Source organism: Phyllostomus discolor, chromosome 6 (assembly GCF_004126475.2).
Source record: "Phyllostomus discolor isolate MPI-MPIP mPhyDis1 chromosome 6, mPhyDis1.pri.v3, whole genome shotgun sequence".
Taxonomy (NCBI): domain Eukaryota; kingdom Metazoa; phylum Chordata; class Mammalia; order Chiroptera; family Phyllostomidae; genus Phyllostomus; species Phyllostomus discolor.
The window spans coordinates 51,215,091-51,237,904 of record NC_040908.2 but is presented as its reverse complement, the minus strand read 5'-3'; the positions used below and the strand labels follow the sequence as shown (position 1 = coordinate 51,237,904).

Genomic DNA, 22,814 nt, shown 5'->3' with positions numbered 1-22,814 from the left:
CTCGAAGTCATACCACCGTTAGATGGGGGTCGACCCTCAGCGGGAACCACACCCCGCGTGTCTGTGAGCACCGCCAGGACCCTGCACCTTTGTCTGCCCCCAGAAAGAAGCCCTGGGGCCAACTCCTCCGTGCTCCCCAAGTGACTGCTCATCACTGATCCTCTGCCCTGCACCCCAGGAGTCTGGGGTGGCTGGACTGGGCAGGCAGCCCAGCTCCTCTCCATTGACAGGGACACAACGTCTCAACAAATCACACAGTGGACCTACTACTAATGTATTTCACAAGCAGAGAGGATAGCCTTTTTTGTAGAACCTGTCTGTGTATCAAAAACATAAAAATTCAACATGCTCATTACCAGCATCAACGTGTTTTTTGGTCAACATCAGGAACACATGTATCTTGTAGGGAACACTCCATAAACACCAGGGAGCTGGAGTCCAAAGTGTGCCTGGGGCCAACGCATCAGTTGCAACCTGCATCTACACCCCACCCCACCCCCTGCCCCAGACAGCGACGTCCACAGGGACAGTCCTCACAGGCCCAGGACTGCGTCTGGTCTGGAAGGCACGAAATGGACCCAAGTTCCTCAGTGCCTTCACCCAGCCCATGGCTTCAGCCACCCACCTGGACACACAACTATGCCCAAACCCTAATCCAGATTCCAGTCTCTCGGCCTCTTCAAACCCAGGTCGTCCAAACAGAAATCATCACCTCTCCCCCAAGCCCCTGTTCTCAGTGACGGCCACTGCCAAGGTGGAGACCTGAGTGGCCATCATTCCACCCTCCCTCCTCCTCAGAGGCCCTCACACCCGCCCACTCTTTCAGTGCAGACCCTTGAGACTGCTTTCTGGGCTCAAGATACCTTACAGGTCCCCCACCAACCCTTCCTCTCTGCCACAGGCCACAAGAGTCTTTCAGAAGCATAAGGTCATTACTTGCTTTAAGATCCTGAGAAGCTCACTATTACCTATGAGATCGAACTCCCAACCTCAGCCCGCTGGGCCCTGAAAGATCTGGCCTGTCTATCTCTGAAGCCACCTTTTGTTCATGCTCCCCCCAGACCAAGAACAGTCTCAAAGCCCTCTCACAGCCACCAAGCTCAGGTCTTAGCACAAGCACCACCTTTAACAGGAAGGCCTCCAGGAAGCCTTCACCTCAGTCTGCGTGACAGAGCACCTCTGCCCACTTCTACTGACATGCCACACGCCACAAAGCATCATCGTTACTTTCCTTCGATGTCTTTCCCATTGCCCTATGAGCTTATTTCTGTGTCCCCAGAACCCAGAGTGGTGGGTGGCACACAGTAACTATCTGCCAGATGAAAGACAGAGCCCTAGGAGCCTGAGCCCACTGCGCTACACCCCCTCGCCCTTCCCTGGCACCCAGAAGCAATTACCGACGCAATCGCAGGTGGGGAACTCGGCCTGGGCTCTCTTGGCGGGTGTGTCCAGCAGACTCTTGGTGGGTGTGTCCAGGTACTTAAGAGGTGACTCCAGAAAACCACTGAGGGTGGGTGTGAGTGGGTTCTCAGCCTTGGTGGGCGTGGCCTCCTGGCCTCCCTCCTCTGAATGGAAGCAAGTGGTTGAGAGCACAGTCACGGCTCCTGAAGACTCGATCTTGATCTGCTTGGGGGAGCGGGTAGCGAAAGGGCTCTCGGGGGCTGGGAGACACGTTGGCTGGCTCTCAGGGTCCTGAATGGGCACAGACGGGGGGCCAGGAAGCCCAAAGCTATCCCCAAATTCGGCTTCAAATTGCCGGATGAGCTCTTCCAGCTTGTCATCGGCAGGGGGAAGAGGGCCAGCAGAGCCTGGCTGCAGGGTTGCCATGGGGCTGGGGGACCTCATTTCCTGAGTAGGGGGCAGCAGGCTGTCCCCGGAGGGACTAGGTGCAAATAGCGCAAGAGAAGGTTCTGGGGGCAGGGGGACAGCAGAGCCCTGTGAGGCAGGGACAGGGGCAGGTGGATGTGCCTGCGCATCCTCGGTGGCTGGGGGCCTCAGCCCTTCTAGGACGATTTGCCGGAGAGGTGGGAAGAGAGGCTGTGCTTCCCGTGGCCTGGACTTCTTGATCTGAATGGGCTTCCGGACAGTGGGCTTGATCCCAGGAGTGGCTTTCTCTGCTGCCAGGAGACCTCCAGCTGGTGTCAGGGGCTTCTTCTTCTTCTCCTTGGGCGGTCTGTCCGGAGGCCGAGGGACAGGTGAGCTTGATGGTGCCCACCAGCCGGGAGCAGGAGGCTCCGTGGGACCAGGGAAGGAGGCATCGTGGGCCTGGTCCAGGAAGAGACTGCGCTTGTGGTGGAGGTGCTGCTGCAGGGCGGCCTGGGCCTTCTGGTGGGTGCTGGGCTCCAAGGATGGTGTGGAAGCCTCCCTCTGGAGGATGGGGGATGGGGCTGGGGAGGAAGAAGGTGCCTCAACCTTGACTTTGGGCTTGCTGGGCAGGGACTCGGGCCGCTTGAATACTGACTGGATGTAATCACTGGCATTGCCTAACAACTGCTCCAGTTCGGCCATGGGGTCTGGGCTTGGGCGGGGCACGGGCCAAGAGCTCCGGGGAGTTGCTGGTGGGGTGTCAGTGCCCCAGGCTTCAGGAAACTCTGTTCTAGGCGTGGCTGGGGGGAAGGCAGGGCTATCAGGAACAAACGATGGGGGCTCTTCAGGGGGGACCACAGGCCATGAGGGGGCCCGGAGGTAGGACTGGGGAGATCTGAAAGGGGCAGGAGGGGACAAGGCCTCAGGAAGGGGGCAAGAAGCCTGGGAGGTGGAGTGAGAAGGCTGGGGCAGGGCAGAGGAGAGCTGTGTGAGGGCTTCGATGGCGATGGCGGTCTGCAGGCTGATGTTTTTTTCCTTGGCGATACTCAGGGCATTCTGGGACAGAGGCAGGCCATCTGGGGGAGGGGGAGGGGGTGGGGGAGGGGGAGGGGGAGGTATCTGGGGGACTTCAGAGCTGAGGAGCGGCCTGGTGCTTGGTGTTGGGAGGCCAGCCTCACTAGGAGGCAGAGTCCCTGGGAGCCTGGGCCGTTGCTCCCCTCCCTCCACGACCACAGACTTGATCTTCCCCTCCAGCCACTCGAGGTAGTCAGGGCATTCCGGGCCATCGCAGTTGCAGTTGGGTGGTTTCATGCCATGCCGAGCGAGGGCCAGGGCCGTCTGCAGCGTGTCAAGGTCTTCGCTGTCAGCAGAGCAGCTCTCAGGCCCTGATGGGGGTCCCCTGCTGTTGTTCCCAGCCTCGCGATTCATCTCACGGTTGAAGGTTTCATAGAGCCGGGTGCTAAGGGCCCCGTAAGAGGACACAGCTTCGGCCACGGCCGAAAAGGCCACCAGATCGTGGGCATCTTCCAGGCGAGCACTGTGAGCTGGGCCTGGGGCAGCGTCCCAGTCGGGCTTCTGGTCTACTCGCCAAGGACCCCCAGCCCCCAGCAGGCTGGGTCCAGCGGGTTCTCTAGCACCATTGACCGGCGCCCCTGAGGTGCTTAGCTGCCTTGAGTCCCCATGGTACACTGGCCCTGAGTCCATCTGACCTGGAACAGGTCCATCAACTGGGCTGAGCTCTGAGCCTGTCTGGAGAGAGAGAGAGAGAGAAAGAGAGAGAGAAAAAAGAAAAAAGATGAGCCATAACATTTGAAAAGCTTGTCCTACCTCACACCACTAAGATGCACCCCTGAACCCTGGTTTCCTGGCAACCCTCTCCGTCTCTGATAGGGCCTGAACCTCGGGCTCATCTTCCCACGTCTCCTTGCCCAACTAGCCGCATCGGCAGCAATGGAAGGCAGGACTTTAAGAGCTCTTAGCACAGAACTCTGACCGCTGGTCAGACTCTTTGGAGACTCAGACCAATCACACTGATGAGGGTCCCCTGAGACTAAGCATTTATTAAGCACACACAGAAAGGTCGTGACCTCGCAATGACCGAGGTGACAGCAGGACCATGTTGACTTTGTGGGTGTGTCAGAAGACAAAGAAAGCTACCCAAGTACACCAAGTAATAATGTGCCATTATGTAAAATGTGTGTGCAGATTGGATTTGATTAACACATTCAGCCAGGACAGGGGTCAGACACAGCTTCACAGTGGGAAGGAACCCACAGTTCTTTCCTTTGCCCACTGCTGTCCTCACTTAAGCCAGGCTGGGATCAGAGTCTGGGACAGGACAGCAGTCCCCATCCCAGGCCTGAGGGAAACCCAAATGATCTGACACAGCATGTATTCTGCCTCACACTGAGCCGGTCTTATTGATGACAAGCCTACTGGCGTGGGGAAAAAGGTCCAGGCCCCTCCCCAAGCCCAGGAAGCCAAGGTCCACCAAAGCACACAGCTTGGGGAGGGCCCAGGGGGCTGGTCCAGCAAGGTAAAAGCTAATACAAAGATGCAAAATTGAGTTTGCAAGATTCATCTCTCTAGGAAGGAAAGCTCTTCCTTACAGTAAAATACACCAATTTTAAAAACTATGTAGAAGGAATGATGGATTTAGAAAGTCACTGGATGTACAACTAGCAGGTGAAAGCTTGACAAGGCGCAGGATGCATACATGTCTCAAAACATGTCCTCAAAAGTTACTTAATTATAACAGTGACTTCATGGTGCAGAAATCTGGGAGACACCACCTTTGCCAAATGATCCAAGTTATCATCACCACAGATACCGGGAAAAACCAACAGCGTGTGTCTCTTCGCATGCTACATGGTGAAGGATGTAACACCAGTCACACAGAACTCCTGCCGAAACCTATAACCCGAACGCAATCACAAGAAAACATCAGAAAAACCCAAACTGAGGGCATGTCAGAAGGCACCTGGGTTGTCCCCTGCACCAATTTCAAAGATAAGAAAGACAAACGTCTCCTCCAGTTTACACAAGACTAAGGACACAGGAGAGCAAAATGCACACTCATGGGTCAGACCTGGGACTGGGGAGAAACAGCTATAAAGTACACCCTCGGGACTACTGAGGGAATTTGAACACGGCTACGGATAAGATCATACTGCGCCCATCCTCGTCTTCTTCACTTGGACCCTCACACGACAGGTGTGTAAAAGAACCCCTTGTCCGCAGGACACACACACACTGAAGCCTTCAGGGTGAAGGTTCGCCATTATCTCCAGCTTAATCTTAAATGGATCAGAAAAAATTACAGCCACGTGCCATTTAATGGCAGGGATACATTCTGAGAAATGTGTCATTAGGCGATTTTGCCATCGTGCGAACATCGTAGCATGTGCTCACACAAGCCTAGATGCGGCAGCCCACTACACACTAGGCTCCCCGGCAGACCACCACTGTGCACATGGTCCGCCGTCAACCGAAATGTCGTTCTGCAGCCAGCGACTATGAGCCCACATCCATATGTACGTAAAAGCAAGTGAGGCAAAATGTAAAAAAAAAAACTGGGTTTGTGGGAGTCCCAGGTACTCTTCCTACAACTTTTTTGTAAGTTTTAAAGTTTTATTGAAATAAAAAGTTAAAAAAAAAATTAGTCCCTCAGATAGAACATAAGTGTATTAAACAGATGACCAAAATGATACGAGTCCCCGGTCTGTTGACCATGACCATCACAGGCCCCAGAGTGGCGTGGGGAAGCTGAGATTTGGGATCAGCCTGGTGGGAGGTGGGCAGAGGCCCCAGCCCATGGTTCTACCCCATCCTCTTCAACCCACAACTGTGAACCCAAGACCTTCATGCTTTTCCAATATGCTTTTCTGAGCCTTGCCAACACAATTCTCATCACCTGGAATGCCTTTCCCAGCCTATGTGAGGTTACTCTGGCTTATTCCACAACGTCACCTCCTCCCTGACCTCCTCCCTGACCTGGTTGGCGGAACTACCTGTGGCTCTTTCCCCTGAGTTCCCGTGGCACCTGAGAGATGTCTCTATTAGCACCTATCACATGCCACTACTGTTTCTCAAGCAGCTGTCTTCCCCACTAGTTGGTAGCTCCTTTAAGACACCATTCAAATCTTCCTGATTTCTGTGCCTCCTGCTTGTAGCTGCTGCAGAAACACATTCTCAGTCCAGTGAAAGGCCTCCCACCCCGCAATGGCCATGGAATATGCCAGCCTCTTCCTGATCCTGGTGTAAGAATAGGAACAAATACCTTTCCTCTAGGAAATGTGGCTGATCACCCAGTACTCCCTTCCTTCAGTCTTAGAAACCTAAATTAATGTGGCTGCCAAGGCTACAAAATCCGAGGTGGTCAAAGCTTGCCTGCTCATGGATGAAAGCCAAAATGAGCACACATAACCATGAAGAAACATGGGAGAGAAGACTTCCCAAAAGCAGTGCCGCGGAAGGACAATGCTACATGAACTGAGGCTTCCCCAAAATGATCGAGACAACAAAAAGGACTGGAAAAGTTATTTTTAGTGTGTGAATAAGAGTAAGAGAGGGCTAAGCCCACTCTGGGGCCTCTGAATTCCCTGGAAAGGAAAGTGTTAGTTGGACCAAAAAAAGAAGAAAGGGAAGGGTAGACACAGGTATGAGGGCAGTGAAGCCAGGATGGGTGGGAGGCTTGAAGAAAGGCTGAATTCCAGTTGCCTGGCCAGGGGAGCCCACTCATACATTCCTCACACTTGCTGGTGACCCTGGAGGAAACGTGCCACCAGGGGAAGGTGCCAGTAGGTGGGTCAAGGACAAGTGTTGTCTCAACTTTCAGGACACTGAGTGAGAACAGCCCCAGGTAAGATTCCCGAGTGGGTAACAACAGGAACTACAGGAGGCAGGCCCCACCAAGGCCATCAACCCCTTAATGTCCAACTAATCTTACTGCTTTATGTCGCGTGGTTATTGGCAGGAGATGAGACATCCTGGCTGACAGATCACAAATTCAAGGGCTGCCGGCCAAATCGGCCACAGATCTGTTTTGTTTGGTCTGTACAGGTATCCCCCGCTTTTTGAAAGTTCGAGTTACGCCACTTTATTTTTATGAAAATTGACATTAGTACTTGTTTTTGCTTAACTGAAAGAAAACCACAGAGGATTTTAACTTTTACAAAAAAAGACAAAAAAGTGAAAACAACGTTCAGTGTTTGTTTGGCAGCGAGCCTTTACAGAAGCAGCCTGCACCCTGAGCGGCGGGGGTGGCGCCGCCAAGCTCCTACCCCAGGGTCCACACTCAGAGTCTCAGCATCAGCTGCCAGAACTTCGACCTGTGTCTGTGAGCATCCACACTTGATCTAGATTCACTCTGTGCATCCTTCAGCAAGGTATGTCCTAAGGTATCAGAAAAGCGTAACAGAGCTCATAAGGGTGTGTGTCATGCTTGATACAAAACTGGACTTAGCACGGGCTGGTGTGGCTCACTGGACTGAGTGCCAGCCTGTGAATGGCAAAGGTCGCCGGTGTGATTCCCAGTCAGGGCACAGCCCTGGGTTGTGGGCCAGGTCCCAGCTGGGAGTGTGTGAGAGGCAACCGATTGATGTTCTTCTCCCTTTCTTTCTCTCTCCCTTTTCCTCTTTCTAAAAATAAATGAAATATTTTTTTTTAAAAAACTGGACATTGCCCTGGCTGGCGTAGCTCAGTGGATTGAGCGCGGGCTGCGAACCAAAGTGTCGCAAGTTGGATTCCCAGTCAGGGTACATGCCTGGGTTGCAGGCCATGACCCCCAGCAACCGCACATTGATGTTTCTCTCTTTCTCTCTCCCTTCCCTCTCTAAAAATAAATAAATAAATAAAATCTTTAAAAAAAACTGGACATAATTCAGTATTTTTAGTATATGAGAGTTTATTTGCTGGAGCTAGGAATGCTAAAAAAATTTTCCATATAAATTAATGGTAATGCTACACTGTATGCTGTTTCAGCTTACAACAGGTTTCACAGAAACACTCTACTTTCAGACAGTGGGAGAAACTTGTACAGTGCTGAGTTTTTATTTGCTTGTGTTGCCAACATTAAAAAATCAAATTTCACATGAAACTCAGATTTCCCCACAGTCCGCACTTCTGCCTGGCCGCTCTGTCTACCACTCCCGCTCACACCCAGCTTCACCATTCCGCACTGACTTCTTGAAACCAGGGCCAAGGCTCAGGGATTGTTTATCAGATGCCTGAATTAATGGTCACTTTGTTCATCTGTGTTACTTGCCAAGCCCCTGTGGGCATTGGGGTTTGTGACTGGGGCTGTAGACACTCAAGCTGCACAGGGTCAGCCATGATCCCTTGGAGGGCAAGGTGCAGGGAAGCACAGGCAGGGCAGAGGCGGCTCGGCACCGGCTGAGCAGCCACACTGAAAGCGCGAGTGGCGTGTCACCCGGAGAGCCTGCCACGGTGCTCTGACCTCAGAACTGCCCTGTTCAAGACAGCTATCAATAAGGATAGCAAAGGCACGTTTGCCAAATAGATGCCAAAAACGGGAAGGACACACCTATATTAAGTGACAGAACCAAGTCCAAAAGGCCAACAAGCTGGAGAAAAAAAATCTAACAGGGTCCGAGACGAGGCTCCACACCACACCTGTGCAAACTAAAGATGGAAGAAGCGAGGATGTTGTGACTAGCGCACACATAAGGATATTTTAGGATTCGGGAGGGGCAGAAGACTGTGATGGGGCACCCAATATGATGTGACTTGGTGGCTTTAAAGGGTCTTACAACCCAGGGTTTTCTCAAATGTTTTTACTACAATCCACAGTGAGAAATACATTTTATGCCAGGATCTATTACATACTTAAATGTGTGATAACTTTGCAAAACAGTCTTTCTCTTCAGTAGATTAACGAATCCCTCCTTCCCTCCCTCTCTCTTGCAGGTTGCATTTCATAGTGCACTAATGCACCCCAGCCCACAGTCAGATGCAGACTTGACCAGAGCAGGCGCCACAGCACAGGGCACCACCGCCCTGCTCCGCCCCTGCAGTCTCTACCCGCAAGGTGGGCTTCTCTTTGGGGCTGCACCTCGGAGGGGGCACAGTGGACAGCCAGCTGGACAGTTCAAAACCACAACAGGACAGGTCCCTTTGGTTCTGAAGAAGACAAAACTCAAGGTCTTTAACCATCTGAAGGTCTGTCATTTGAGGAAAGAATTCCACTTGTTTTGAGTGGTGCTAAAAAATGGAATTAGAAAAAGGGTAAAGCTTTAGAGAGAAGAACTTTGACTCGATTTGGGGTAGTTTTAATACTTAAGAATACTAAAAAATGCACCAGCCCTGGATGGTGTGGATCAGTGGATTGAGTGCCAGCCTGTGAACCAAAGGGTCACCAGTTTGATTCCCAGTTTACGGCACATGCCTGCATCACTGGCTGGATCCCTAGTAGGGGGCGTATGAGAGACAACCACATATTGATGTTTCTCTCCCTCTCTTTCTCCCCCTCCCACTTCTGTTTAAAAAACAAAGATGTCGAAAAGAAAACCAAGTAGTTATTTGGTGACTGTTGACAGGTGGGCAGGACAATGCTGGAGGAAGAGAAAGGGGCGGTTTAGGCCCTTTCAAATTCCTGTGCAGATATGCCCCAACACTAAAAGCCTCCACAGCTTCTCCCTCAATGGTCAGTCCCCTCTGGGCTCCAGCAACCACCACACTCCGAGGATGCTCCTCAGTGTCCACCCTTTGTCTGAACCTCTCAGCTGACCTCCAGCTAGCCCGCACACCTGGAACAGGAGTCAGCTCATCTAAAACGGAAATGAATTCCCCCACCCCACCTCCCACGGCTCCTGCTCCAACTCTTCTTTTTTTGCCAGTGTTCTTACACTCACCAATGTCCCCTACTCAAACATCGTCCACGCTCTGCCAGCACACTCAGTCCCCAGATCCAAGGAACTCTAAACATGATGCCTCTCTGTCCCATCTCCTCCCTCTCTGTTCTTGCTCTCCTAATTTGGGCATTGGGGTGTGTGCACTTTGTAAATTTTCTAACCTGACAGTGGCTCCTTCAAGCAACTCTACACACCCCCGAGTCCCTTTCCCCATCATCCATGTGCATGCACACACACACCATCTCTTCTCCACCCTGCCATCTCTGCTGTTGGTCTATCTCGCCCTCCCTCAAGACTCCCGGCCACCAACTTCGTAACTCTTCCTTGCTCCACCTTCGTATTTTCAGAGTGCCATGTGCATGCACCCAGTTCTTAGCACCTGTGACAGATTTTATTCTCCCAAGATGGCCACCACAACCCCTCTGCCCCCCACACACTTCGTCCATGGGGAGGCGGGGGTCTGTGCTCCCTCCCCTTGAATCCAGGTGGGCTTGTGACAGTGGTGGAAGTGACACTATGTGGCTTTAAAGGCTAGATTACACAAGGCAGTACAGCTTCTGCCTGGTTCTCTTGGGACACCTTCTCTCGGAGCCTAGCCATCGCGCTATGAGGAAACCCAGGTCACACGGGAAGGCTGTGTGTAGGTGCCCAGCTGAGGCCCCGGCCAACAGCTGGCGTCACCTGTCAAATGTCTGAGTGAGGAAGGCCTGTGAGGATTCCAGCCCAGTCATGCACTTACTTCTAGCGTTTGAGCCTTCCCAGCTGATGCCTTAACCATCAAGGAACAGAGACAAGCTACCCATGCTGTGTCCTTCCTGACTTCTGGATCTGCAGGCTCTGTGAGCACAATAAAATCTCTGTTGTTTATGCCCCCAAATTCTACAGAGGCTTCTGACCCAACAACAGACCAGACTGTTTATTTTAGGAACACTGAGAAGTTTACAAGGTAAAAGGCACGACACAGACCTACAAACACACGAGTGCCCCTGAAGCGCCATCAGTGCAGCAAAAACGGTCTACACAGGGGGGAGGGGTCGCTTCTCTCTGGGCAGGTGATCGCATGTGTCAAGAAAGGTTTCACCTTCAGAATGAGGTTTGAAAGATGGGCAGGTGCTTTGAAGGAGGGGGAAGGAGGAGGAATTCCAGATGGAGGGACTAGCATTGAGAAGGCAAAGATTCAGAAGAAGGCCTGGCAGAAGGGGGATGGGTGAGCTGCTGGGCGCCAAGCGTGGGGAGGGCAGGGGTGCAGCTCACACAGCATGAGCACAGCAGAGCTCATTTACATTTCAGGAGGGACACCCAGTGTCCCAGCAGGGCAAGGACTGCGGAGTTTGAGGCTGGCGGCCTGAAGACCATTTGGGAGGTAGAGCCACCATCCAGACGCCCAACAGCAAGGGCCTGAACCAAGGCCAGAGCAGGGAGTCTGGAGTAAAGCGTGGTTCTGGAGGCAAATGATTAAATGCCGAGGGTGAGACGAGGAACTGAATCAGTCCACGCCTGGTGAAGTCCCCCACAGCCAGCCCTGCCCACTGCAGGGTCTGAACCAGATGCTGTAGTCAGCACACCTTCTGCAGGGATCTTTTCCATAGGGTGCATTACCAACCACACGCTGGGCTCCTCCAGCGGGTGCCAGGCTTCCACCATACCTCAGAGCCTCTCAGAGCCTCGCAGAGCCTTGCAGAGTCTCGCAGAGCCTCACAGAGAGCGCTCCACGTGTTCAGAAAGAACTGTCGCTGCTTCCTCCCCAGACCTGGTACGAGCCTCAGCACCCCAGGACTTGGAGAGGACGGCCCACAGAAGCTCTGGGCAGAGTCAGCAGTCTCCTCTGTCACTGCACCCATCAAAGCGCACGCACGGGGGAAGTCTGAGCATCACCAATGCTGTCAGGAATGCCTCTGCCACAAGGGACGCAGAAACCTCACAACTGATCTTGAAACAGCCCCACCTCACCCACAGAGAGGCTCATCACAGGTGTCAGCTCTGGTCCTTCTTACAGCCACCTTCCAGACACAAAGCCCTGCCCTGCCCTGCACACCCAGTGTACCTGCACTGACCTGCACACCCAGCCATAACCAGGTCTCTTCCCTGCCTCATGGTGTCTTAGGAGGGCTCTGGACCATCCCAGGCTTGGTCTTGCCCGGGCTGGGGGTGTGCTCCCTTGTCTGGGGGCAGCAGGGGTTTGGTACTGGAGGTCGGGCATGGTGAATGCCCTTTTCAGACCCCAGAAGAGACCTGGCTCCCATCCTACTTCATGAAGACCTGACGTGTGCATACAGCATCGCCCCCTCCCCGCCAGTCACAAGTCTCATCTTCGGAGGGCTCCAGGTCTTCTCCGGGGGTCCAGGAACCTCCGTTAGAGTCTGTCCCTGTACCCTGCCTGGTCAGGACTCCAAGGTCCCATCCGTTCTACAGCCAACCCCTTTCTTGTGCTCCCAATTTTCCACAGCTGCCCCTCCCTCACACCTGCAGGTATTCGACAAGAACCTGCCTCCCCACCAGAGGGACTCCACAGACCCCTGCCACGAATGCCAGGCAAGGCTGGAGAATTATGGAACCCACCTCCCAGACACCTCACTTGGTCCAGAACACAATGAGAAGTGCAGAGACACACCATGGTTTCCAAGGTTTTCCCAGCTCTCAGGGTCGACCCTTCAAAACCAGATCAACAATCCTCTATGAAGGAGCAATGGAAGGGATGTGTGGAGACAAAGACTATTTATCTCGAGACAGCAAAGTCCTCGCTGACCAACCTTCTCAGGGCCTCTAGGAAAGGGGAAGTTAGAAGAGCAGAGTCCCCAGGGCCGTTCCGCCGACCCTCCACAGTCAGGCACCACGGTAGAAGAAACAGGTCCGAGAGGCATTTTTATCCAGGATGAAAAGTCTGCAGTCAACCTCCCAGTGGTTAGGAAGCAGGTTAGGACGTGAGGGGCACGTCCTCCCCAGTGGAATCTCCAAGAATGGCTTCTCAAGGGATTGCAAGATAGCGAGGGCTGCTCCCCACGCTGCTGGCCAGTAAATCCCACCCAGTGCCTTCCCAGCCTGGCCGCCAGCACCACCAGCTCAGCTGTTCCATTTCTCTAGCCACTGGCCAAGGGATTGGACTTTCCAGCTCCACCCTTCGCCCCAGTCCTGGAGCTCAGTGTCCACCTCCACGCAAACTCCCCTCCACCCTCCCGGCCCCACGTGGACAGCCCCACTCCTCTAACAGCACACGGGTTGCGTTCATGGCGCAGTCTGTCCAGATTTCATCAGTTATTCATCTCCTGAGGGGAGCTCCCCTCTTGGGATTTATTCATGAAAAAAAAAAGAGTGAGGAAAGAGACTCTTAGGGAAACCTTTAAGAGAATGTGCACCACTGGCAGTTGTGTGTAAGTGTGAGTGTGTGTGCGCATGTACACTGCCTAGCCCGGTCCTGTGACTGCACTCTCCACAACCAAACTCTCTCTGCAGGCAGCAAATCTCAGAGAGTTATGTCTAACTTCTCGAGACTGTCTCGTGTTGGCAGAGGGTATTCTTGTGTTAGGTGAGGAGAGGTACTGGTTCTTGTGGTTACCATGAATGTAGCAGGAAGACATTTTCCTACTACAAATGGACAGAGCAGATCTCTCAGCCGCTGGGGTGATGCTCAGGAAAAGCTGAACTGAGGCCAAATTCCCTGAGGTCATCATATCTGGCAGAAGCACGGGCTGTGACTGTTCATGCCCTCTGACCCAGTAGTAGTTAATGTGGCTTCAGGGAAGAAAGGAAAAGAGCAGCAAGAAACTAAGAAAAGTCTCCACATAACTCTGACGGAACACTCTTGTAATGTACCGAATATCATGCTAATCACTGCACACTCATTCATCTCCTCCAATCATCACAGACTCCTCCAAGGCAGAGACTTATCTCCATTGATGAGGACACTACACAGAGAGACTGAGTCATGTTCTCAAGAACAAACAGCAATCCAGAAGGGCACAGCCATTTTTAACCACTAAGTACTACTATTTTTTAAATACTACTATTAATCTTATTTCAGGAAATAGAAACAAATATATAAGACAACAGAAAAAATAAAAAAGTTACATGTGCCAAAGATTTTCCCAGAAGTATTAACAATAAAGAATTACAAGTAACCTAGCATCCTACAATAGGGAGTGGTTTTTAAAATGTTATGACAGTTTATGAAAAGAGAATGGAAAAAAATATGAAAAAATACTTCATTAGTAATCAGAGAAATACAAAATAAAACCACTGTGAGTTCCATTTATATCCAGTATATAGAATTTTTAAGTATATTTATTGATTATGCTATTACAGTTGTCCCATTTTCTTCTTCCCTTATCTCCCTCCATCCTGCACCACCCCTCCCACAGCATCCCCCCACCTTAGTTCATGTCCATGGGTCGTACATATAAGTTCTTTGGCTTCTCCATTTTCTATACTATTCTTAACCTCCCCGGTCTACTTTGTACCTACCATTTATGCTTCTTATTCCCTGTAACTTTTCCCCCATTCTCCCTCCTCCCCCTCCCCACTGATAACCCTCCTTGTAATCTCTATTTCTGTGACTCTGTTCCTGTTCTAGTTGTTTGCTTAGTTTGTTTTTCTTTTTTATATTCGATAGTTGATAGTTCTGAGTTTGTCATCATTTTACTGTTCATAGTTTGATCTTTTTTCTTAGATAAGTCCCTTTAATATTTCATATAATAAGAACTTGGTAGTGATGAATTCCTTTAACTTGACCTTATCTGGGAAGCACTGTGTCTGCCCTTCCATTCTAAATGATAGCTTTGCTGGATAGAGTAATCTTGGATGTAGGTCCTTGCCTTTCATGACTTTCAATACTTCTTTCCAGTCCATTCTTGCTGGTAAGGTTTCTTTTGAGAAGTCAGCTGACAGTCTTATGGGAACTCCTTTGTAGGTAAGTGTCTCCTTTTCTCTTGCTGCTTTTAAGATTCTCTCCTTATCTTTAATCTTGGGTAATAGAATTATGATGTTTCTTGGTATATCTAGTATATAGAATTTAAGAGCAAGAACACTTAGTTCAAATCTTGCCCCCACCACTTACTAGCTGTGACCTTGGGCAAGTTACTTAACCTCTCTGTGCCTCACTTCTTCATCTATAAATGTGTGGTTAACAATTAACTTCTCTGTGCTTTATTTCCTCATCTGTAAATGGGGAGTTAATACCTAACAGTACCTAACATCAATAAGAATTAAACAAGCTAATATATGAAGAACACTTACAACAATACCAGGTCCATAGTGTGGTAAAAAGCACCATAAAAGGGCTTTTCAGTTTAAACACCGAGTGCTGTGGTGTTCAGCAGAAACGCTTTCTGATACAGCACTGGCAAAAGGCATCACAGAGCAACCACTCTGGAGAGGTCTGGTGGTGCTACCACGTACCTAACAGCTCTGCAATCCCACCTGTAGACAGACTTTGCGCATGTGCATCAGGAGATGGGCATGCAATGCTCAGGGTAGCGTGATGCATAAAATCCACACTACAGAAATATTCTACGTGCCCGCCAGCCACGTGGAATATTTTACAGCAGTGCAAACGAATGAACCACAAGCATATGAGTGAATCTCAGAAACTACACTCAGTAAAAATAAAACAACAAGCTTCAAAAGATTATAGTCTACCAATTCAATCCTTAAAAAAAAAAACAAAAAATTAAATGTATCACATAAGAATTAAAACGTAATTAAAAACTTTTCAAACTTGCTTATTTGAGATTTTCCTCGTTTCGTGGAGGAAGGGAGTGAGAAAAGTCAAGGTAGAGGTGATCTCTGGAGGTGACAAAGACGTACACAGTGTGGGGAAGGCACCCAGATAGGTCCAGTTAGGTTGGCAACATTCTAGTTCTTAACTTGGGTAGAGGATTCACATGTGCTTATTATTACGCATCATCTGTTTAACGTACAAGCATATGTCGGAGATATTGCAGATCTGGCTCCAGACCACTGCAATCAAGTAAGTCATAATCTTTTTGATGGTGGAGAATCTTGCCTTCAATTTTTTTGTTAAAAAAAAAAAAAAATCAAACACACGTCTATGAAGCTCAGTAAAGCAAAGTACAATAAAATGAGGATGCCTATATATAAAATACTAAGTCAAATAAATATGCTTCAAATTATATATAAGAAAAATTACAATACATTATATTTTACTCACTAGATGTAGAACTGCTTAAATTACACAGAATGAGAACACATAAAATAGAGAACTGTCTTAAATATAAAAATGAAACTCAAGAATATACTTGTACTCATAAATACATGCTGAGGATTTTTATGACAGGGGAAGTGTTCATACTATTTGAAGTGGGGGGAAAAAGGATTCAAAATGTTGCCCAATTTAAGAATTCAATTCCATTAACAATGCACACACAGGCACCGAGGGGAAATTTTCAGCTATGTCAACAGGACTCATCTCCGATGTAGAGAATGAGTACATTCTGTTGTTCACAGTCTCCAGAACTTACTGTAGGTAGTACATTTTTATTGAGTGGGGGGGCAGTTAAGAAAAGAGTACCTACAACACACCTGAACATTCACAAACTATGCAGGCTCAGGCAAAGGAATTTGGGGTAAATTTTCTTTCTTGCTATTTCTGTTGCTACAGAGTTTGTTACACACACACACACACCCACACACACACACACAATCACACACATGCGGAAAGCAAGAACAATTCTACAAGAGGAGAACAACACTGGAAGGGAAGACGGGGTCTGGTCAAGGTGGGGTGCTGAGCCTAAAGTCTACCCCCCTGCCCTGCCTTGAAAGTTTTCTGTAACTTGCTGGGCTCCAAAGCAAAGCCCTCCAACTGCGACCCACGCAGAACCCCCTCCCCCCGGCAGCTAGGTCCTCCCCTAACGCAGCAGCCGTGGCAGGAAGGGTGGGGGTGGGGGAAGCCGAGCAGCAGTGCCGCTCTGCAGGCTCCCCCTCCAGCCTCTAGAGCTGCGGCCCTGAGCGGCAGCCAGCACTCTGACGGAAGCCCCTGCCTCAAGCAGCCGGCGCTGGCGGCCGGAGGCCAGTGGGAGGAAATTGAGCCGACCACATCTGAGGCCTGGCGCAAGGAGCAGCAGCTTGCCTCCAAGCCGCCAGCACACGAGAAGGCAGGTCAGGCGCTGACACGGCTCCTCAGCCAAACAGCGAGAGCCCTTACTCCCTAACACACACACACACACACACACACACACACGTGTAAACACACACCCGCCGCACTCCAGCAGCGCTTGCTTAGAACAGGGCCCACGCCACGCAGTGCACGTCTCCCCGCCAGAAAAGCCCCGTCAGTTCCAGGCGAGGGTGGGGTTTCCCACAGCTCCGCCCACCCCGGCTCAAACCCAGTTCTCACCACTCACCTCCTACCCCAAAGTCTAAAAAGCTAAGGACATGAGAAGAGAAACGCTGCCAATGTCAAGTCAACTAACCTTGACTAACAGTCCCATGCACTCTCCCTAAAGGTGCACCAAACCCCACATAACCCACTGGCCGTGCAGGTGTGTGCAAAGGGCAGGGACTAGAGAACCACCCTGATAACAGGGGCTAATAGTTTTGAGTGCTGGGTGACAGACCCTGGAACTACTCATTAAGTAATCATTTTTATATTTACATGTAACCTTTCAATTCTTCCAACAAGCCAACATCTATTTCAGTGGGTCAACAAAATGAAGCACAGAGAGGTTAACTTGAAGTATGTGACATGCTCCAAGTACGTAATTAGCAAGGGCAAAGACTGAACATCAGAGTTGATGCTGGATGCCCACAGCCTCCAGCTGCCAGGATTCTCATCTGTTGGAGAACAAGCTCCTACATTCGCAGGCGACTCAGTGACTACGGATGTCAGCCTCTCACTTGGACCCCTGGAAGTGAGTTTGCTCCACACATTCCCTTCTCAGGGGCTCAAGAAGGCTTAAATTGCTTTCATTCAAAGAAATGAAAAATTTAATTTCTTCTCATTCAAAAGGAATTAATCTTTAAGTCCCACCCCAAAAATCCAGAAAAAAAGAAATCTGGGGGAGAGCAGCCTTCACCCATTAGTCATAAAACCAATTTCATCCAGTAGGCTAGGAAATGGAAAAGGGGGAAACTGCCGTTTAGGGAAGCCTTCGCTGTCCAGAAGGCAGCAAATCTATTTGCATAATTCTATTCTCTCCTAAACCCCTGGAAAAATCACAACAACACATCTCAGTGCAAAGTCTCATTATCCACCAGTCCTGCTGGTCTGTTAGTCCAGAAAACTGAAACATGCCAGTAATTTGGGTTCTTGTACACATTCATCTCAAAGTCTTGCCTACAATACTGGAGAACAAGGGAATGGGCCCCTGGGCCCCTCCTCATCCATTATCTCCTCCCTGAGGGTCAGGGTTGATAAGAAAGACCCTCGGAGCCGTCTTCCCTCTAGTTCTCCCTCCAGCGTCTCTGTGGCAGACCGCCACCCTCCTGCCCTCCCCCATGTGTCCCTCCATAGGATCATGGTCCTCCACCATTCTCTCCTTTTCCTCCCATCCATCCCCCCAACAGAGCTCTCCACCAGTTCCTCCCCGGCCCCAACAGCTCTCCCGGAAACCTCTCCCGCTCAGCCAGCACTAATAGCCCGAAGCCTCTGTTCCCCTGGACTGCTTCTCAAACTCTCCAGCTACCAGACATTTCCTACTTGGGTGGCAACTAAACTCAACACCTAAAACCTAACTTAGCGCCTGTCCCCCTCCCCTGGGCATCCTGGGAATGCCCTGCCATCACCTTTGATGTCTCCCTCTTTATTGCTTCCACACTCATGCAGACTGCTCCTCTTGAGAGTATTTCAGATCTGCTTTCTGGTTTCTCCTGACTTATTTCTCACCGGGACAATCGCAGTAGATGGATCATGGATCACTGGCTGACCATCCCCCTTTGCATTCACCCCAGCACCCCACTGTTGGACACACAGTCAATCCACTGAACCTCAAACCCATGCCCCCCAACACCCAGGCAAGGGTGCCTGCTAATTCACAACTCCCATCTTCTCTTCTGGTTCAACAGTAAAAATAAACAAATAGATAAGTAAATGGACAAATGTATCAAGAGCAATAAAGACGCTCCCACCTCGTAGTGAGGCTCCTAGAACTTAGGTTTATAAATTCACACTTCAGAAGTTTTGTTTACACATTAATGAAAGCCGAAAACTCAGGACGAGGGCAACAGTTTGGTAAGTGATAGTACAACTCAGCAGATCACTATACAGTCAAAACAATTATAAACAGTATGAAGAGTGTTGGACAACATGGGGAGTAAAAACAGAATACCAAGCTGTACATGAAGATTATTATGACTGTGTAAAACTGTGTGTGCAAATGACAGAAGAGGGAAGGTACTTTAAAAAAAGTGGAATAGCCATAAAAGCCCCCATAGAGTCATGAAATTTCACCTACTGATGCTATCAGCACATTACGGCAATTATATCTTTATTACATGATAGATACGTATTCATTCATCTATTTCTTCAACAAATAGGTAGCATTTACTACCTGAGTGTCACTTTTAGGCACTGGGAATACACCAGTGAGTGAGCAGTCCCTGCCTCTTGGACAGACTTTCCAGTTATTTAAATGCTTTGGGTCCCATTCAAAAACAGGTTCCTCTAGGGTACACACTGTGCCACTATCTCTAAATGTGTGTGGGCGGTATAAATCTATGTTATGTACTCTGTGGCTCTGAGTGTGTGATGAATTCAATGAAACTCATATTAACTGTGAGTTGACCTCAGAGTGAAGCTGCCCTTTGTGTAGTTACCGAGAGAATATCAAAGGCGGACAAAAGCTCATTACAGCCAAGGAAAACCCTGGTGGATGACCCAAAATAATAAAGTCAAGTCATAAAAACAGAATAATAAGGAAGGTAAAAAATAGTTTCAATAGAAGATGCTGGGGGAACAGGAAGTTCCGCCACTGCGAAGTGGAAAATGAAGTAAGTAACAAAGAGTCCGGCTCCCCTGAGATGGCTGGAGTTGACACTTGGTGCCTCTTCTTTCCTGTGCAGCACAGGCTGCTTTTACAAAGCTGAGGTCAATGAGCATATTTGTGGGGGGCAGGGGGAGGGGGCGGGTGGTTGCATGTGAATTATTTTATTATTGAAATTAGATTTTCACAAAGTTGTCTTACTCGGGATTTATAAAAATGCTAACTTCTTCCCTTTCTCTAGCTTAAGTATTTCCACAGTCTCAACTCTTCTTCAGGAGTTTCATTTTTAATAGCTGCCATGCTTTGCCTGGTATGTATGTGGTGTACGTATAGCCCGAGGCTGCATGCCTAGTTTCTGTCACTTTTTGCTCCATTCTCACGGCACACAGTGACTACTGAGGTGGTTTCTTTCCTCTTTCCCCCACGTCTATTCTGGCATTTGATTGCCCTGAGGGCAGAGAAAACATGGCACAAAGTCAGCGCTCTGGCTGGCTGAACAGATGGACTCGACCAGCCCCAAAGACTGGAGGTAACAACCTGGGTCACAGCAGGCAGGACTTTGATCACATGAACACAAGGGTTTCATCTCATTTGGGAGACAACTTAGATGTCCGGAGTCTGCCTGCGAAGAGGAATATTATGCAACCATGAAAAGGAACGAAGTACTGATCCATGCTACAACACAGACGCACCTGAACACACCTCTGCTAAGTGAAAGAAACCAGGACCTAAAGGCTACATATTGTATGATTCCATTTATATGAAATGGCCAGATAAGGCGAATCCATAGAGACAAAAAGATTAGTGGTTGCCTAAAGCTGAGGGGACAGGGGGAACAAGGAGGGGAGGAACGCTACTGGGGAGAGTTTCTGTTCTGGAGCAATGGAAATGTTCTGAAATTGACTGTGGTGATGGTTGCACAACTCTGTGAATACACTAAAAACCACTGAATTGTACACTTTAAATGGGTAAATTGTATGTTATATGAATGATATTTCAATTTAAAAATATTTAGAGTAAACCCTTGTCATCTTCTCCATCTTGGTAAGAATCTAAGACAAAAGCAGAAACTAAACACCTGCTCAAGGAAGGGCTGGCAGAGCAGGCAGGACCCCTCCCTGGCCCTCCCCCTCCCCCAAAGGTGGAGTGAGAAGGACAAAAGGAGTGACAGGGACATCAGTGAAAAATTCTTCTCTGTAACTCCATCACAAGTATTTACTCACTCCCTTTGTTTCTCCATTGGATTACAAGTGAAAGTGAAAAAGTGAAAGCAAGAGAGGTTTTATCCCTCCCTGGGCAGGTGGCAGTGGTCCAGTCCGTGGGGAGGCTGAGCTTTGATGGGGAGAGGCCTCTCAGGACAGCAGGGTGTGGGTGTGGCCATGAGCTCTGAAACACACAGGTGGGGGTCCCTAAACCCAAGCACCACTGCAGAAAACCAGCTGATGAGCTAACCAGAGTCACAGATAAAGTCAGACAAGAATTATAGGTTGGTTCAAAAGGTCCTTATTAGTTAAAAAAAGTTGAAGAGGGGAGTTCACAAGAGCTTCAGTAAAATAAAAACAACAAAGACAAGAATATGTATTAAGCAATTAGTATACCCTTAAAGAGATACACACAAATCATTTTGTTGGAAAAAAAGAATCATGTGCTTAGGACCCACAATACAAGAGGGTGCCAAGGCTGCAAGATAACCCCACATCGATTATCTCTTCTGTTGTGCTGCGATATGACCACTATTGAACCTGCTGCAGGGGAGGGCCTGGGGCAGGTGAGCAGGTGACCTGCTCACTCTTGGCGCAGCCCAGGGACACATGGCAGGCTCCCACGTTCTGGTTTGAGAAGAAACAAGTCCCAGCCACTAACCCCAAAACTCCCAAGGGGCATTACTACCCACGCCCCCAACCTGTGGGCGTCACTCCTCAGAAAGCAGCAGCCCTGCCCTGCCCGCGCAGTGATCCTTGTTCCTCAGCCCGTTTCTCAAGGAGAGGCAGTGGCTAGACCAGTTTTAAAGTCCCTCTCTCCCCAGCTATGGCCTTGATCCCCTGCCAACACCTAAACCGGCGAGGGAAGGGGTGGAGGTGGGGTGCTGTGGGCCTGGCATTGCGCACAGCAGGGGCAATGGGGAAGGGCAGGAGAAAGAAGATCCCTGGGAACTGGGTGTGCTCCACCTCTCTGCCCGAGGACTTGGCTGATGGAAAAAGACCCAGGAGCTAGGTGTTCCCCAGGAGGGGAGGGGGAGGGAAGAGGAGTGTAACTAGGAAAGCGCTTCAGCAAGACCAGATCCTAGATCCGCAGCCCCAGCTCTTCTAAAACTGTCTTGCTGTAAGCCCTGCACAGTCATTTTTTTACACCTGTCTGTGCTTTCAAATTACTTATCTGCTTTTTAAAAAATTCCACTTGAAGATATTTTTATTGATTTTACAGAGAGAGGAAGGGGGAGGGGAGATAGGGAGAGAGCGAGAGAAAGAAAAAAACATTCATGAGACAGAAAACATCAATGTGAGAGAAACACTAATGGTTGCCTGCTGTATGTGTCCTGACTGGGATCAAACCTGCAACCTTTGTGGTGCACAGGACAACGCTCCAACCAACTGAGCCACCTGGCCATCTGCTTTTTCAAAATTATTTTTAAATGTCAGAAAAAACAGAGGCTCTGTCCCAGAGTAAAGGACACAAAAAGCCTGACCACTGAAGACATGTAAATAGAAAAGAGGTTGTGACAACAGGCAAAATGTGGGTAAGGTCTGTAAGTGGCAACATTCGTGTTCATACGGTTTGCAGATAGTCTATAGTGGTGGTGTATGCCTGTTAGCTTCCTGATTCTGATCGTTGCACTTGTGGTTATTTATGTGATTTTAGAAAGTCCACACTCAGCTCTGACCAGCGTGGATCAGTTGGCTGAGCATCGCCCTGCAAAGCAAAAGGTCGCCGGTTTGATTCCCAGTTAGGGCACATGCCTGGGCTGTGGACCAGGTGCCTGGCTGGGGCGTGTGAAAGAGACAGCCGATTGATGTTTCTTTCCCTTTCTTTCTCCCTCCCTTCCCCTCTCCCTAAAAATAATAAAACCTTAAAAAGGAAAAAAGCCAGTCCACACTCAAGTATTCAGAAGGGATGAGGTCTGCTACCTACTTTCAAATGGTTCAAATAAAAATTACAGAGAACGAGACAGAAAAAAATAAAGCAAATGTAGTAAAATGTTACT

At 49.6% G+C, this 22,814-nt stretch overlaps 1 protein-coding gene across 5 annotated transcripts in view; it reads right to left on the bottom strand.

Moving 5' to 3' along the window:
* The window catches only part of TET3 (tet methylcytosine dioxygenase 3), a 103,183-nt gene that overhangs the window by 45,400 nt on the left and 34,969 nt on the right, over nt 1–22,814 (bottom strand). For all 5 annotated transcript variants that reach the window (XM_036028162.1, XM_036028161.1, XM_028515598.2 and 2 more), the window contains one exon: nt 1,398–3,555. In XM_036028162.1, coding sequence (XP_035884055.1) covers nt 1,398–3,555 — 2,158 coding nt within the window. The remainder of the gene's footprint in view (nt 1–1,397; nt 3,556–22,814) is intronic.